This window comes from Carcharhinus amblyrhynchos, chromosome 33 (genome assembly GCF_965287045.1).
Source record: "Carcharhinus amblyrhynchos chromosome 33, sCarAmb.v2.hapA, whole genome shotgun sequence".
Lineage (NCBI taxonomy): Eukaryota > Metazoa > Chordata > Chondrichthyes > Carcharhiniformes > Carcharhinidae > Carcharhinus > Carcharhinus amblyrhynchos.
The window spans coordinates 2,712,777-2,731,143 of record NC_137356.1 but is presented as its reverse complement, the minus strand read 5'-3'; the positions used below and the strand labels follow the sequence as shown (position 1 = coordinate 2,731,143).

At 45.4% G+C, this 18,367-nt stretch overlaps 1 protein-coding gene across 1 annotated transcript in view; it reads right to left on the bottom strand.

Annotated features, from left to right (window-relative positions):
- Positions 1–3,949: 3,949 nt before the first annotated feature.
- Positions 3,950–18,367, bottom strand: part of LOC145361137 (mitochondrial adenyl nucleotide antiporter SLC25A24-like) — a 31,260-nt gene continuing 16,842 nt past the window's right edge. Inside the window, exons 5-10 of the mRNA XM_080216765.1 lie at positions 18,098–18,256; positions 17,295–17,444; positions 13,928–14,035; positions 11,712–11,879; positions 5,661–5,811; positions 3,950–4,701 (exon numbers count right to left, since the gene is read on the bottom strand). Coding sequence (XP_080072891.1) covers positions 4,517–4,701; positions 5,661–5,811; positions 11,712–11,879; positions 13,928–14,035; positions 17,295–17,444; positions 18,098–18,256 — 921 coding nt within the window. The 3' untranslated portion in view covers positions 3,950–4,516. The remainder of the gene's footprint in view (positions 4,702–5,660; positions 5,812–11,711; positions 11,880–13,927; positions 14,036–17,294; positions 17,445–18,097; positions 18,257–18,367) is intronic.

Genomic DNA, 18,367 nt, shown 5'->3' with positions numbered 1-18,367 from the left:
CCAAAGACGCCAGTTTGATTGACAGCGCGACTCTCCAATAGAAATGGGAAGCCGGAGTGATTGACGTCTCTATTCTCCAATGGGTAATCGAGGGCGCCCAGAACTTCAGGATGATTGACAGACGCATTCACCAATAGATACGTGCCATTGGGCAGACGTCACGCTGATCTGGGCCCCGGTGCCGGAGACCGGGGACTGATTGGTCAAGCGTTTGGCCAATGGGCTGTGAGTGTGGACGGTAGGCGGGTCGGCAGGGTCAGGCGGCTCTGGGTGAGGAAACATGTGGAGAAATGGAGGGAATCGGAGCTGAGGAGAAATACTGGAATCTGGTCATAGCTGAACCTTCTGTTTCAGCACCATGCAGTTCCAGCCTGTGTCTGATATTTAATATCTACAAGTTTAATTCCCCAGAATCACTTAATTTGAAAGAATTCAAAGAGAATTTACAGCACATTACTGGACCCAGATGGATTATTCTGGAAGTTTAAGCACAGTTAGAGAAGCAGACTAGACCCTTAGGTTTAGATATAGAAGAGAGGTGCAAACAAGATGAACTAAACCCTTATAAACCCACTGGTTGGGTCCCAGCTGGAATATTATGTTCAAATCTTGGAATAGGGTAAGGAGGAAATTGGCTGGAATGGTTCCCGGGTTGAGGGACTTCAGTTATGTGTCTTCAGTGGACATACGAGATCTAATACCTTGTGAAGAGGAACGGTAGCCCGATTTGGGCATTCACTGAGTTGGCATATAACTCGAGAGCCGCCCATCTGCTATATAGAGTCGAGTACATGATGACTGATTTCACAGGTATATTGCAGTCTGCATTACTCACTAGCCTAACTACTCTATTAACTGATCGATTACACTGTGATGTGGAGAGACTGGGAGTGTTGTCTTTAGAACAGAGCAAGAGTGGCACAGTGGTTGGCATTGCTGCCTCCCACCGCCAGGTACTCAGGTTCAATTCCGGCCTTGGATCTTTGTATGGAGTTTGCACGTTCTCCTCATGTCTACGTGGGGTTTGTCCGGGTGCTCCAGTTTCCTCTCAGCCCAAAGGTGTGCAGGTTAGGTGGATTGGCCGTGCTACATTGCTTAGTGGACTAAGATAGGTAAGTGGGGAATTAGCTGGGTAAGTACGTGGGGCTATGGGATAGAGCCTGGGTAAGATGATCTGTCAGAGACTTGGCACGGACTTGATGGGCTGAATGGTCTCCATCTGCACTAAGGATTCTATGAGAGCTAAGCGAAGATTTAATGGACAAGCTCAAAATTACGAGGATATTTGGTAAGAGCAAACAGGGAGAACCGAGAGGATTGGCAACTCGGACATGGATTTGAAGTACAGTAACTGACAAAACATTCAGAGTTAGTTACGATTGGGAATGGATTGCTGGAAAGAACAATGGCAACAGATTAATTTCCAAAATCAAATTGGATAAATACTTGAAGGACAAAAATTGTTGAACTATTGGGAAAGGGCAACAGAATGGAAGAGCTCTAACAGAGACTGATCCAAATGATCTCCTCCTTTACAGTATAATGTAATCTATCAATACTTCAGACATCTCAAATTGCATGATAATCAATGAAGCAATTTTGAAGTGTGGTCACTTTGGTAATGTAGGAAATGTGGCAGTCAATTTGAGATCTGTATTTCAGATGTGTATTGGAGGACAAAGAATGTCCAGAACACTGGGGAGAATACCCTGCTCTCTTGTTATTTCCTTCCAAAGAGAACAGCAGAAGCCTTGATTTACCATCATGTTGGAAAGATAGAAACACTGACAGTGCTGCACTTCCTGCATGTTGCATTGGAATATCAGCCTTCATCATGGGTTCAAATCTCTTTTGACTTTGAGATAGAGGAGGATGGCCAACTTAGTATGGTTGAATGTACCAATTAAGAGCAGATGGAGGTCAGTCGGCCCCTTGAACTTGCTCCACCATTCAATAAGACCATGGCTGACCTGATTGTAACCGTATCTCCACATTGCTACCAACCCCTTGCCTATTAAGCATTTCTCTACCTCTGTCTTAAAAAGATTCCATCACCTTTTGAAGAAGAAACTCGTCAATGCCACTCAGGATCTTAACGGTTTCAACTAAGTCGCCTCTTACTCTTCTAAACTTCAGTGGACACAGGTCTAGCTTGCCCAAGCTTTCCTCATATGACAACCTGCCTAATTCAGATGTGAGTCTAGGAAACCTTCTCTGAACTGCTTCCAATATATTTACATCCTTCCTTAAATAAGATGACAGAGTGTGCATAGTACTTCAAATGTGGTCTCAGCCAGCCCTGTATAACTGAAGCATAACCTCCCTACTTTTGTATTCAGTTCCTTGCAATGAACAATAACATATTAGCTTTTCTATTTATATACTGTACCTGCATACAAACCTTTAGCAATTCATGCAATAGGACACCCAGATCCCTCTGCATCTCAGAGGTCTGCAATCTCTCACTATTCAGATAACATACTTTTTACTCTTCCTGCCAAATGGACAATTTCACATTTTCCCCACATGATGCTCAATTTTCCAGATCTTTGCCCACTCACTTAATCTATCTGTCTCCCTTTGTTGCCTCCTTATATCCTCTTCACAACTTACTTTCCTATCTATCTTTATATTATCAGCACATTTAGCAACAATAGCTTCAGTCCAAATTGTAAAAGATTTGACGCCCCAGGACTATGGCACATAAGTCATTACATCTTGCTAGCTAGGAAATGAGCCATTTATGACTCGTACTCAGTTTTCTGTTAGCCAGTTTATTTTCTATCTGTGCCAATATGTTACTTCCTACACCATGTGCATTTATTTTCCATAATAACCTTTGATGTGGCAGCTTTGCAGTCTGGAAATCTGAGTGCAGTACATCCACCGTTTCCCCTTTATCCGTGGCATGTCATTTCTTAAAACAATTACAATAAATAGGTTAACCATGATTTTCTTTTCACAAAACCATGTTGACTTTCCTGATTACGTTGAATTTTATCCAAGTGACCTGCTATAATGTCTTTAATAGTAGTTGACATCTATTCTGGAAAACGTTCTTGATGTTGTTGGGGGTGGGTGTGTGTGTGTGTGTGTCTTTGAAAGTGAGGTTAAGGCTGCTGCCTTTTGACTGAGTTAAAGAGCTCTCCCCTTCACTTCCGTGCTCTTGAAGTATTATTCAGGAGGACTTGACACCCATGATTTGCTTCACTACATCACTGGTGGATATGCCCTTAGCTGCCTCAGCTCTGCAATTCCCTTCCGAAATCTTTTCCCCTCTTCACTCCTCTTCTTGAAGGAACTTCTTGTCATAGAATCCCTACAGTGTAGACTGAAGCCATTCAACCCATCAAATCTGCACTGTGTCTGACAGAGCATCTTACCCAGGCCCACCTGCCCCCCCCCCCCCCCCCCACCCCCCCTGCCCACCCCTTGTAACCCCACTAATCCCCATAACCTACATGTCTTGGGACACTGAGGGGCAATTTAGCATAATTAATCCACCTAATCTGCGCACCTTTGGACACTCGGGGTCAATTTACCATGGCTAATCCACTGAACCTGCACATCTTTGGACACTCAGGACAATTTACCACGATCAATCCACCTAACCCGCTGGACATCTTTGGACTTGGAGGAAACGGGAACACCTGGAGGAACCAGGTGAGACATGGGGAGACTGTCACCCAAGGCTGGATTTGAACCCGGGTCTCTGGAGCTAGGAGGCAACAGTACTAACCACTGCTACTTAAACACAGTAACATCTTGTGTGACTTGTGTTGCATTTTGTATGATATTAGCTGTCTGACGTTCAAAGTGCTGTATAAATACAACTTGTTGTTGTGAATCTGATGATGGAAGCTGTGATCCTGGATAGGATAGTGACAAGGTTTATGATTGTGGAATTCCAGCCAGAGCTTTACATCAACTGGACAATTCATATCTCAACTTCAGTAAAGAGCAGTGCGTTTATTAACTAATTAAAACTATGACTATGTACATACAGTGTTCCGACATCACATTCAGCAGTAAATATTTCATGCATTACCAGGTTACCCAGCCATCTTGGCAACACGCAGCATGATTAACCAGTTGTATTTTGAAGAATTCCTGAAGCAGCACCAAATTACCCGGATGAGCTGGTTCTACCTCAGCCAGGATGGATGTCCAGTGACTCAGTGTGTCCTGTTGCAAAGCACCCCTCCAACGAGGGCCGAACGGGGAATCTGGTCCGAGACCCTAAACAGGGATCCTCATCGGGGTGAAGACCATCTCCCTGACCTGACTGGGGGAAGTTCTGTAACGGGAGGCAGCTTCCCCAGGAGAGAGGGGAGGGTGCAGGTGACTGGAGAATTGTATGGTCAAAAGATCGAGAAAAGAAATTAAGACTGGAGGAGACCGTTGAGGGTCAAGGGGGACATTCTTCTTCAGCTTTGCTGACATGCTATTTTTTCTTGCTTGCAGAGAACACAAAGGAAAGAAAAGGACAAAGATGAGAGTCGTTCACAGCACTCGGTTATTTTGATGTGACACCCAAGAAGAATTTCATATACTCGTAGACAACATAGCTGATGCTCACAGCAGGTATCACCTTCATGAAGTTTGGGGTAATTCCTCGGTACAGGCCAAACAAACCCTCTCCTTGTACGATCCTGGCAAACTGCTCAATCATGCTCAACTGGGGCTCATTTTTGATGACAGCTGCAAAAGGAAGATACACACAAGCAGAGGTTTGTAACTGCCACCTTTATGTGTATTACAGTAAATCCTGCACACTCTGCTCCCAATCCAGGCTCCCAGAGCATTCCCAATCCCTGATTCCAGGAGATCCCCCAGTCCCTGATCCCAGGACACTCCCAGTCCCTGATCCCAGGACACTCCCAGTCCCTGATCCCAGGACACTCCCAGTCCCTGATCCCAGGACACTCCCAGTCCATGATCCCAGGACACTCCCAGTCCATGATCCCAGGACACTCCCAGTCCATGATCCCAGGACACTCCCAGTCCATGATCCCAGGACACTCCCAGTCCATGATCCCAGGACACTCCCAATCCCTGACTCCAGGACATCCCCCAGTCCCTAATCCCAGGACATCCCCCCAGTCCCTAATCCCAGGACATTCCCAATCATTCCTCACAAGGTGTTCCCAGTCCCCGCTTCCAGATCATGCTGCCAGGGCACTCCCACCCCCTATTTCGAGTTGGCTCTTTGCTCCCACTCTCTGGAGTTTTCTTCCTTGCAAAAAGCACAGAGAAAAGGAAATGGCAAAGATGAGAATGATTTACTGGTTAAGGATCTTGGCAACTAGTTACTTTGAGGAGACATTCAGGTAGAATTGCATCTATTCAGAGCTCACAGCAGGTACCAGCTTCCTGAAGTTTGGAGTTGTCCCCCGCTACAGACTCTCTGCTCTGCTCCCACTCCCTGTTCCTGACTCCTGCTTCCAGGATACGGCCACTGCTGTCCTTCAGCAGGTGTAGGAGAGGAAAGTGAGATTATTTACTTCTCGTTCTCTTGGAACTTTGCCAGGTCGCTCCTGATGGCATTTCTCAGCTCAGTGCTTCAAGAGAGTTTACAAGCTCTAGCCCCTGTTTCTGACTACACCCCACTCCCCACCTCCCCTCCCAGGCTGAGACTGTGGAAGACCTGTCCCTCTCACCTTGTGCTTGCATCCTGGTCCGGACCAGTGCCAATGGGTAGCTTGCCAGTTGACCACAAGTACTGGAGATGGTGCCACAGCCAAGAAGGATAAAGACTCCAGGGTCAGTGCCATTCCGGCCATATCTTTGTAAATAGCGGTTCTTCACTGTCTATCATTGAAGGAGAAAAAAAAGTCATAAGTAGGAAGTGGCGCACAGGACAGGGGAAGGACTGCGAACAAGCCTGGATTAGAGACTGCTTGTGAAATGTAATGTCTGTCCCCTGATCTATCACACAGTGGTTAGCACTGCTAGGGACCCGTTTCGATTCGAGTTTGGGTCACTGTCTGTGTGGAGTTTGCACACACTCCCTGTGTCTGCGTGGGTTTACTCAGGATGCTCTGGTTTCCTCTCACAGTCCACAGATATACGGATTAGGTGCATTGACCATACAAAATTGTCCCTTAATGTCCAGGGAGCGTAGGTTAGAGGGATTAGTGAGGTAAATAGATAGAATGACAGAGATAGCATCTATGTGGGATTGTTGTTGGTGCAGACTTGATGGGCCAAATGACCTCCTTCTGCACTGTAGGGATTCTATTCCGTGATTCTACACTGGAACACCTTTCCCTACATTTGAAGTGTAGCTTTTCCAAAATTAGCATGCATATTTTCAGCTGGTGCCCTGTGTGTGTTACCATGGTGGAAGCAATACAGAAAAATCTGTCACATGACAAAAAAAGATGGAAAAACAGCAAAGTGAGGGAATTCTGTGGGCTAGTCAATAACAAGATACTGCATAATCCAGTCTGGTCCAGAATCTCCCAGTGTATAAAGCATACACACACATATATGCACATGCCTGCGCACACAAACTCTCCTGCACTTCCATGAATATGCAAATTCAAGTCACTGGCTCACCACCACCTTCTCAAGGGCACCTCGGGATGGGCAATAAATGCTGGCCAGCCAGTAACCCTTCCATGTCCCATGAATGAATAAAAAACAATTCAAGCATGGGTCTCCGTCCTCAGGAAGTCAATGAGTTGGGAGCAATGCTAATCTCCCTTGGGGAGATGGGTCTCTGTCAATGCTTTAACAAGGTGACAGCAGTTACACAGGAGAATGATTTGATCCAATGAGTTATGATGTGCTGGAATACATTTCCTGAAAGGGCAAATGAAGCAGTTTCAATATCAACTTTCAAAGGGAAATTGGAAAGGAAAAATTACACGGTGATGAGGGAAAGAGGAGAATGGGGCGAATTGGAAAGCTCTTTCAAAGGGTTGGCATAGTCAGAATAGGCCGAATGGCCTCCTGCGTGATTGTATAATCAGAGCAGGGAAGCATCTGGTTAATGACCCAATTAAAACTGATGAACTTCGAACATCAAAATTCTCCAGGAAACACTGGAAGAGGTCTGGTGCAGGAGAAAGAATTTCCGGTGCATCGGAACAGCAGTGGGCATGAGCTCACCAAGTAGCTAATGTACACCTCTAATCAGAAGGTAATACATGCTGGCTGGTGGAACTGGCGTCAGATGTGTGTATTTTCATAGGTCTCACCAACAGTTACTGCATCTCATATCGTTTAACAGTAAATGTTTATTAATTACTCATAACTGTTACACAGCCATAGTGTAAAATCCTTATCTAGGAGGTGACTCCATGCTTGCTCCTACACACATCTCTGCCCAGCACAAGACTGCTCCTTAGACTTCGTTCAAGTGCTTCTTAACTTCAGACTGTGGATGGGTGCTGTATCCAATCTCACGTTAACTCTTTCTACATCAGATCCTTTACCACACCTTCCCCAAGTCTTTATCCAACATATTGACAATATATTCCTGTTTACCCAACAAATTTCCATCACTTCTACTACCAAGTCTCTTTGTTTCCAGGTTCAGATGGTTTGGATGGTCAGATGTTGTCTTTAGAACAGTTGGAAAAATGATGGACTCTTGTACTGGGTAAACCTTGTTGAATCAGAGGTTGTTTTGAACGTGGTCATTCTGGTGTTTAGTTGGTTGGTCTTAATTATTTTCCATTTTGTTCTTTGGAATTGAAGAGCTCCTTCTCAACTCCTGATCTGGTGTTGTGGGTAGTCATTGGTTTTCCGTGTTCCCTGCGGGGAAAATGAACTCTCAGCTCATCTGCAGTGTGCATTCTGTGTTTGTCCTGATTTTTAATTTGATTTGAATTATTATTGTCACGTGTATCAATATACAATGAAAAGTATTGTTTCTTACGCGCTATCCAAAGCATACCATTCACAGAAATGTAGTGTTCCAGTCATAGCTAGGGTGTAGAGAAAAATCAACTTAATGCGAGGTAGGTCCATTCAAAAGTCTGACAGCAGCAGGGAAGGAGGAACTGTTCTTGAGTGGGTTGGTCAAGAACAGCTTCTTCCCTGCTACTGTTAGACTTGTGAATGGATGTCTGGGTCACCATGAGGCACGTTGGTGTTTACTTTCCAAAAATGGAACCTCCATTCCCACTTCCTTGATGAGTTTTATTTTCCAGTTTTTCGTGTTTATGAATCTTTCCATTCAGATCAGAACTGCTAAGTTCAGTTGTCTTTGTTTCAAACTTAGCTGCTGAACTCTTAGAAAAGTTTAAAACTGGATAAAAGCAAATTATTGCGGATGGGGGAATCTGTGGAAGCTCTTGTTTCTCCTTACAGATGCTGCCAGACCTACTGAGATTTTCCAGCATTTTCCCTTTTGATTTCTTTTAAAAGTTTAACAACTTCATCTTGCGATCCAGTTACTTGCAGAATCTTTCATCCCTGGCCCCCAAGACTTCCAGTTCATTTGATAGATCTTCAACCTGTCGTAGAATTTTCCTTTTCTGTTTTCAGAGTCCGATTTTCCGCAACATACATTTCATCCTGCAAAGTTGTTCAGATTGGATTGAAGTCCAAGAATTTCATCAGTTTTGGTTGTTTATTTTGCATTTGAGCAACTGTTCCGATGCACCAGAAATTCTTTCTCCTGCACCAGACTTAGAACATAGAACATTACAGCGCAGAACAGGCCCTTTGGCCCACGATGTTGCGCCGACCAATTAAAAAAAAAGCAATGACCTTCTAACCTAAACCAATCCCTTTCCATCCATAAACCTATCCACGGATCTCTTAAACGCCCCCAAACTAGGCGCATCTACAACTGCAGCAGGCAGGGCATTCCAATCCCTCACCACCCTCTGGGTAAAGAACCTACCCCTGACATCCGTCCTATATCTACCACACCTTAATTTAAAGCTATGCCCCCTCGTGCCAGCTTTCTCCATCCAAGGAAAAAGGCTATCACTGTCCACCCTATCTAAACCTCTAATCATCTTATATGTTTCAATAAGGTCCCCTCTTAGCCGCCTTCTTTCTAACAAAAACAACCCCAAATCCTTCAGTCTCTCCTCATAGGACCTTCCCTCCATACCAGGCAACATCCTGGTAAACCTCCTCTGCACCCTCTCCAATGCCTCCACATCCTTCCTATAATGTGGGGACCAGAACTGCACACAATACTCCAAGTGCGGACGCACCAGAGTTTTGTACAGTTGCAACATGACCCTGCGGCTCCAAAATTCAATCCCCCTACCAATAAACACCAAGACACCATATGCCTTCCTAACTACCTTATCTACTTGATTCCCAACTTTCAGGGATCTATGTACACATACACCTAGATCCCTCTGTTCATCAACACTATTCAGAGTCCTACCGTTAGCCCTATACTCTACACATCTGTTATTCCCACCAAAGTGAATTACCTTACACTTTTCTGCATTAAACTCCATCTGCCACCTCTCAGCCCAGCTCTGCAACTTGTCCAAGTCTCTCTGTAAACTATGACACCCCTCTTCACTATCTACCACTCCTCCGACTTTGGTGTCATCAGCAAATTTACTGATCCACCCAACTATACCCTCGTCCAGATCATGTATAAAAATTACAAACAGCAGTGGCCCCAAAACAGATCCGAGGCACACCACTTGTAACCGAACTCCATGACGAATACTTTCCACCAACCACCAACCTCTGTCTCCTGTCTGCTAGCCAATTCCTGATCCAATTAACTAAATCACCCCCAATCCCATACATCTGCATTTTCTGCAGAAGCCTTCCATGGTGAACCTTATCAAACACCTTACTAAAGTCCATATATACCACGTCAACTGCCTTACCCCCATCCACCTCTTTGGTCACTTCCTCAAAAAATTCAATAAGGTTAGTAAGGCACGACCTACCCTTCACAAAACCGTGCTGACTATCTCCAATCAATTCATTATTCTCTAAATAACTATAAATCCTATCCCTAATAATTTTTTCTAAAACTTTGCCCACAACAGAAGTAAGACTCACCGGTCTATAATTCCCGGGGAAGTCTCTGTTCCCCTTCTTAAACAATAGGACAACATTCGCTATCCTCCAATCCTCTGGCACTATACCTGTGTAAAAAGTCTGACAACACCAGGTTTTAGTCCAACCTATTTATTTGATAATATTCTCACAAGCTTTCGAGGGGACAGCCTCTTCGTCAGGTGACGAAGAGGCTGTCCCCTCGAAAGCTTGTGAGAATATTATCAAATAAATAGGTTGGACTAAAACCTGGTGTTGTCAGACTTTTTACTGTGTTTACGCCAGTCCAACGCCGGCATACCCACATCATGACTATACCTGTGACCAACGACGACCTGAAGATCAGAGCCAGAGGCTCTGCAATCGCCTCTCTTGCCTCCCAGAGAATCCTAGGGTAAATCCCGTCCGGCCCAGGGAACTTATTTATTTTCAAACCCTCAAGAATATCCAGCACATCCTCCTTATCAACTGCAATACTATCCAGTTTACAACCCTGTAACCCAGTGTTCTCCACAGCTACATTTATGTCTCCCTGCGTGAACACCGAAGAGAAATATTGGTTCAATCCCTCACCAATCTCTTCCGGTTCCACACATAACTTCCCTCTGCTGTCTCTAACTGGCCCTAATCTTGCCCTAACCAATCTTCTGTTCTTAACATATCTATAGAACGCCTTAGGATTCTCCTTAATCCTATCAGCCAAAGTCTTCTCGTGTCCTCTTTCAGCTCTTCTTAACTCACTCTTTAACTCCCTCCTAGCCAATCTAAAGCTTCTTCCACAAGAGTATCCTGGAGAATTTTGATTTCGAAGTTCATCAGTTTTAATTGGGCAGCACGGTGGCACAGTGGTTAGCAATGCTGCCTCACAGAGCCTGGGTTTGATTCCCAGTTTGGGTCACTGTCTGTATGGAGTTGCACATTCTCCCTGTGTCTGTGTGGGTTTCCTCTGGGTGCTCCGGTTTCCTTGCACAGCCTGAAAGACATGCTGGTTAGGGTGCGTTGGCCATGCTAAATTCTCCCTCAGTGTACCCGAACAGGTGCTGGAGTGCAGTGACGAGGAGATTTTCACAGTAATTTCATTGCAGTGTTAATGTAAGCCTACTTGTGATACGAATAAATAAACTAAAAAAGGAACTAAAACTAAACAAAACCAAAGATGCACTTTGCTGCATTTGTTTAGAGGAGTGAATGTTTTGGTGTTTCAAGTCCTCTTTCAAGTGTTCTCCTTCCCGTGAGAGATATTCCAGTGTTCTCATCAGCCCTTGAATTTCCTCCTCAGGTTCATTGTTTGTATGCAATGTGTTAGGATTTTCAAAAATATTTATTTTTAAAATTTCCAGAATGTTCTCTGCCTCACTGGCACCATCGTGTGGTTTGCTTGGGAATTATCCTTTTTAAACAGCAATTCTGACTGCCGCTTACTTTGAAACATTTTTCTTTTAGCCCGTTCAAGCATCTTTTGGGGGCCGTGGGTTCGAATCCCACCGTTTCCATCATGTTGGATGGTTGTCTCTACGCTTGTACATACATCTCTGTCCAGTGCAAAACTGCCCTCTAGACTCACGTGTTCATGTGTTCCTGTACATCACACTGTGGGCAGTACTGTTCCCAGACTCACGTTCAATCAAGCTTCCGATTCTATACCCTTGTGCTGCTGGAATATTCATGGAACTTTCACAAAAGTCACACCATTTCTTCTTTTTTGGACTTACCTCATAGATGGCAAGGTCGATCCCAGCATAAGGAATGATGCCAATTACATTTGGGATGTAGCCTTTGAAAAAAGCCCGTGGGCCTTCTCTCCTGTACATTTTCTGAGCGCAATCAAAGATTCCCGTGTACTGGCCAGTCCTTCCTAGGCCCATCCTGGTCTTTAATATCTAAAACGGACAAGGATTTCTGGTGAGAATGAGAGGCTTTTCACTCTGCCATGGTAACAGTGCTGTTAGGTTTCAAGGAAACTTGGAAGGAATCAGAGAACCTTTCACAACCTCGCTATATCCCAAAGCACTTTTCAACCAGGGAAGTACTTTTAGGAATGTCGTCACTTTTGTAATTTGGAAATTACAGCAACCAATTTGTACACAGCAAGCTCCCACAAACAGCAGTGTGATAAGTGACCAGACAGTGGTTGTGTTAGTGATGAGAGTTAAGGGAGAGACACTGGCCAAGGCATTGGGGAGAAGTCCCCTGCATTTCCCTGTTTGGATGGGATCTTTCCTAGCCAGCAGACAGGACCTCGGTTTAATGTCAAATCTGAAAAACAGCAGCTGGGAATCTCGGCCCAGTGTTTCCATCATCCATGTTTAAAGTGAGGACCTGTCTTTTCATTACATTTAATTGGAGCTTCTCTTACCAATGGAATACTTGCAGCACCACCACTGCCAATTTTTGAAAGCCATTTCATGGGATTTGTGCATCGCTGGCGAGGTCAGCGTTTGTTCCCACACCTAATTACCCTTGAACAGAGTGGCTTGTTCAGCCATTTCAGAGGCACTTAAGAGTAAGTCACATTGGGGGTGGCACAGTGGTTAGCACCACTGCTTCACAGTATCAGGGTCCCGGGTTCAATTCTGGCCTCGGATCACTGACTGTGTGGAGTTTGCATGTTCTCCCCGTGTCTGCATGGGTTTCCGCTGGGTGCTCTGATTACCCCCCACAGTCCAAAGATGTGCGGGTTAGCTTGGTTGGCCGTGCTAAATTGCCCCTTGGTGTCAGATAGATTAGCAGGGTAAATATTTGGGGTTTTGGGAAAAGGGCATCAGTGGGATTGTGGTTGATGCAGAATCGATGGGCTGAATGGCCTCCTTCTGCCATTACTGTGGGCCTGAACTCGCATGTTGGACGGCAGATTTCCTTCCCTAAAGGACATTAGTGAACCAGATGGATTTTGACAACGGTCGATGACAGTTATCATCGTCACCATCACTGAGACAAGCTTGACGATTCCAGATTATTCATTTAACTTCAATTCAATTCAAAGAGTGATACCACCACCACACTGCTGTTTCCCCAGAGAGAAGCTGTACGTGCACCATGACGTGTTTCCTCAGACTAATTCTGTCATAAATCTAAATGGAATGGAACTGTAAGAACATTGTGTTTAACTTCAAAATCTAGGCAGGTTAGCAGCTGCCTATCCGGCCCAACATCCCCGCTCCATCATCGCACTTCACTGGAAAATTCAAAATCCTGACATGCATTGAAGGAACCGTTATTTCATATATCCTCAAATTCTCACAGTGATTTTTGTTTTGAGGATCAGGAGAAATGTCATTCTAACTTTAAAATCTATTGAAAAAGTGGAACATATTTAATAAACTGTGCACAGTTAAGATACAGGTCAGCCACAATGTGATTGAATGGCAGTGGAATGGGGCAAGGGGCAGAATGGCCTACTGCTGTGTCTGTGTGTTCAGTGATGGCCTGTTGTAGCAGGTGTTAGTGTGCTGAAGACACAGGAGCCTGCAGTCACGGACACGGGAGCCTGCAGTCACGGACATGAACATGAGGCTGTTCAGCTCAGCCGGTCTGTTTTGCCATTCACTTCGATCCAGCCTGATCTGTATCTTCGTCCTTGTGTCTACAATCTCGGAATGGTCTTGTTTAAGTGAGATCTGTTTTTCTCTGATTTGAAATTGTGAACTGAGTTAGCATTTGCTTCGTTCTGTGGGCGAGATTTCACAGTTCCACCACCCCCTCAGTTCCTCTCCTGAATAATCAAGCTCTGTTTTTGAAATTATTTCTCTCTGTCAGAGATCCCCTCTTCCCACACCACCCATTGCCCTCAACATATAAAAAAAACTCTTTATCTGTTGCATCAATTCCTTTGAAAAACATAGAAGTCCCAATCCCTCTCGATATCACTGTGGATCACTAATCTCTCCGGATAATCCTCGGAGCCACGGTGCTGTCTTCAGCTGCTTACCTCCATTGGGTAGATCGCGGTCTGACTAGTGACACCAGCGAGTGAACCGGCCACAAAACGTTCGTGTACCGGGAGTGTGGTGTTTGAACTCGGCAGTAACTTTTTATACTGTTCAGGAATTGAAAAACAGAGTCTTAGTAATAGGATATCATCATCATCACAGTGCCTTTCAGTAACAAACTCAATCATTGAGAAACCCAGTGCTTCGGGAAAGGAACAGAGGGGAGCTAGCACTGTCAGAATGGGCTGAATGGCCTCATGTGCTGGATCAATCAGAGAGCACTTTCAGCGTTTTACTTTTTGATTAATTGAGACGTTAATTATTTAACCTGGCCGTGTGAAAGTCAGAGTTGACAACGCTCAATGCATTCCACATCTGCAAAATTGCAGGAAAGACGTATGTTTGTGTCGAGCTTTTCACAAAGCGTTTCTGAGCCAATGACCAATGGAATGTATGTTGCAGTGTCGGAAATGCAGCAGTCAACTTTCAGCAAGATCCCACAAACAACAATGTGATAATGACCAAATAATCTGCTTTTCAGTGATGTTGGTTGAGGGATTGCATTGATGAGGGAACTGGGCTCCTCCCTGCTTTGGTGGGAATCAGTGCTGCAGGATATTTTACCTCAAACTGAGGGGGGGAGACAGGCCTTGGTTTAAACTCACACCCAAAGCATTGCACCTGACAACAGCACAAAACTCCTTCAGCCTCTCCAACAGTGCGGCACTCCCTCAGCACTGACCGTCTGACAGTGCGGCACTCCCTCAGCACTGACCCTCTGACAGTGCGGCACTCCCTCAGCACTGACCCTCTGACAGTGCGGCGCTCCCTCAGCACTGACCCTCTGACAGTGCGGCGCTCCCTCAGCACTGACCCTCTGACGGTGTGGCACTCCCTCAGCACTGACCCTTTGATGGTGTGGTACTCCCTTGATCATGCACTTCCGTGTTCAGGTTCCATGACCTTCCAACTTGGAGGCAGGTCGTCACTGAGAGAGAGACTGTTGACACTGACTAATATCCTGGGATCACAGTTTGGCCCAATAATACTGAACATTGTAGAAAGTGCAGTGTAGTAACTGAACAGAAAGTGATGTGTTTGTTCACTTTGACACTACCTGGGCGTTTGGGTAAATGCTGTAATGATCCTGGGTTCAGTCTCAGGCCTGTGTGGCATTTGCTGGTGTGAATCATTTAACAACAGGCTCATTCAGTCAGCCTCAGTGTCCTCAGCAATGGAAGACAAAGCATTTTACTGCTCAAACTCTGGGTTCAAATAACTCCCAATATGGACAATAAGAGTGTTGACAGAGGGAAGGTTTAGGCAGGTCTGTTAGTGTTCTCTCTTCACCCTCACCCCCAGTGGAGGGCTATTGGCCGGTGTGAAATGGACCACATTCAGCAGAGGAGAGAATGGGTCACTTCCTCCTCTCTGCTTTGCTATGTTTTGCAGTTTATCAGGGGCAGACACTTTGAGTGGGAACTCCTCACGACCTCATCAAATTAAGGGGCAACAGAGGCCGGCTCCCCTCTCCCCTCCCTCCCAACTTCAGTGACATCTTTTCAGGGTGAACAGAATTCCTAGTCAGATTGGCAGAAATGGGAAGCCAGGCACGGAATGCTGAGTCTAATCCTGGCTGATGTGGCTGTGGTCTGAACTCCACTTCCCTGTCTGCCCCCAATGACTCCTTTGCCTATTGTCTTGTTTTTATGATGCAGGATGACTAACACCGTTGCTGTCAACTAACTTTATTAATAACACACTTTCATCACACAAAGACATAACTGCAAGGCATCTGCAGTCTTGTTACAACCCATGCTAACATGTCCACCCCAGTTCAGGCAACCCCATGAAGTACAGAGTGGACCGTGTTATTCTAATACTGGAGTTCTCTGTAACTCTGTTGTCATAACACTGATCAAAAATCTAACTTTGCCTTCAATAAATTCAATGATCCAGCCTCCACTACTCTCTGGGGGAGAGAATTCCACAGATAAACCACCATCTGAGAGAAAGATTTAAACATAAGAACTAGGAGCATGAGTAGGCCATCTGGCCCCTCGAGCCTGTGCCGCCACTCAATAAGATCGTGGCTGATCTTTTTGTGGATTCAGCTCCACTTACCCACCTGCTCATCATAACCCTTAATTCCTTTACTGTTCAAAAATCTATCTTTGTCTTAAAAACATTTAACATGGTAGCCTCAACTGCTTCACTGAGCAGGGAATTCCACAGATTCACAACCCTTTGTGTAAAAAAGTTCCTCCTCAACTCACTTCTAAATCTGCTCCTCCTTATTTTGAGGCTATGCCCCCTAACTCTAGTTTACCCTCCTTGCTTCTATCTTATCTATTCCTTTCATAATTTTGTGTTTCCATAAGATCCCCCTCCCCTCAGTCTGAAAAGGGAGATCTCTTATTCTGAAATAGTGTGTCTCCCCTATAAATAAAAACATTCTCCTGTCATCTACCCTGTTAAGTCCTCTCAGGATCTTATGTTTCAGTAAAATCACCTCCGATTTTTCTGAAGTGGAAAAGGCCCAACCTGTTTGACCTTTCTTTGCAGATAAATCCTTCTTTCCAGGAATCAGCTGAGTGAAACTTCTCTGTGCTGCATCAAATACACACATATCTTTTTTCAAATAAAGGAGACCAAAACTGCACACAGCACTCCAGATGTGAGCTCATCAAGGCCCTGGACAGCTGCAGTAAAACTTCCCTAGATTCCATTTCCCCTGCAGTAAACATCAACATTCTCAGGAATTTGCCTTCCTAATCATTTGCCGTAACTGCATACGAACATTTAGTGATTAATGGACCAGGACACCCAGATCCCTCTGTGCCAGAGTTCTCTCCATTGCTCTCCATTTCAACAACAGGCTGATTTTCCTCTTCTTCCTGCCAGTGTGGGCAAGTTCACATTTATCCACATTATGCTCCATCTTGTAAACCCTTACCTATTCACATAACATGTCTATACCCCTCTGCAGACTCTCTGCCTCCTCTTGACAACTTAATTTCCGACTGTCTTGGTGTCATCGGCAATGTTTAGCAGCTGAGTTGGGGGAGGCTCATATGGAGCACAAACTTGATGGACTGAATGGCCTTTTGCCTGTGCTGGGGTCGTACTCAGTTCTCTGGCAAGGGACTGGAAGCCACACCTCTCTGACTCTGAGGTGTGATTGTGTGCTGAGTCAAAGTGACCACTCCAAGAATGCCTGGAGGAAGGATTGAGGGGACAGTGAGCCCAAAATGAAGAATCACCATGATTTATCGTATTTTGGATTGCAATTATGGACCAAACAATATCTGCAAGGTTCTCCTTGAGGTGGAATCACTGGGCAAGTCCCTATCCCATCCCCAGTACCTGTTCGTAAGCCATAAACTTGATGCCTGTTTCAGGAGTAATTTTCAGGACATTGACTCCATTACCCCGCCAGAGTGATAGGTAGCCTCCTTCTCGCACCATCATCATCCACACACCCACCAGATTTAACTTCTGCTTGGCAGCAAAGACCTGCAGAGGAGAGGAACAAGCAATCTTCACCAGTGAGATTAAACATGTCCCAGTGCTGCGAGGATTGGGGTCTAATGTGGTGCACACGGATAGTGAGTTACTCATTCTCTCCTGCACACACACAGGGGTCGCAAGTGTTTTTACATAGGGGGAGGAGAAAGACAAGAGACTAGCTCACCCCATCCTGATCAGCAGACCACGATCACCCAATCCCAGTCACCAGATCCCGATCACCCAGTCCTGGTCACCAGATCCCGATTGATCACTCTACCCGGATCACCATATCCTGATTGATCAATCTGCCCTGATCACAAGATCCCGATTGATCGCTCCTCCCTAATCACCAGATCCCAATGACACCATCCTGATCACCAGATCCCGATCACCCAATCCCGGTCACCAGAACCTGATTGATCACTCCACCCTGATCACCAGATCCCAATCACACCATCCTGATCACCAGATCCCAATCACCCAATCCCAGTCACCAGATCCTGATTGATCACTCCATCCTGATCACCAGATCCTGATTGATTACCCCATCCTGATCACCAGATACCAGTCACCCTCATTGCTTTCAGTCCAGTGACCTCAGTGCCCTCCTCCCCAGAGTCACAGTCTGTTTGGTGTTAGAGTCCGTGTCTGTACTTTACCTGCATGTAGATTTTGAGTCTGTCTAGGGGGGCGGTACAGGTGCGGGACACTGCGCCTGCCATAGCTCCAGCCAATAGCTGCCTCCACCATGATCCAGTCTTCCTCTCTGTCTCTGAGAACTCATCAACGATGGTGATCGACTCGCCGATATCCATGAACTGCAAGCAAGAGAAGCAGAGTTTGAAGGGAGGCACCTCTTGATTTGAAATTTCCTGAAGCTGCCGGGGAATACTCCGCAGTTCCACCCAAAGAAGAGAATGCTGAATCCG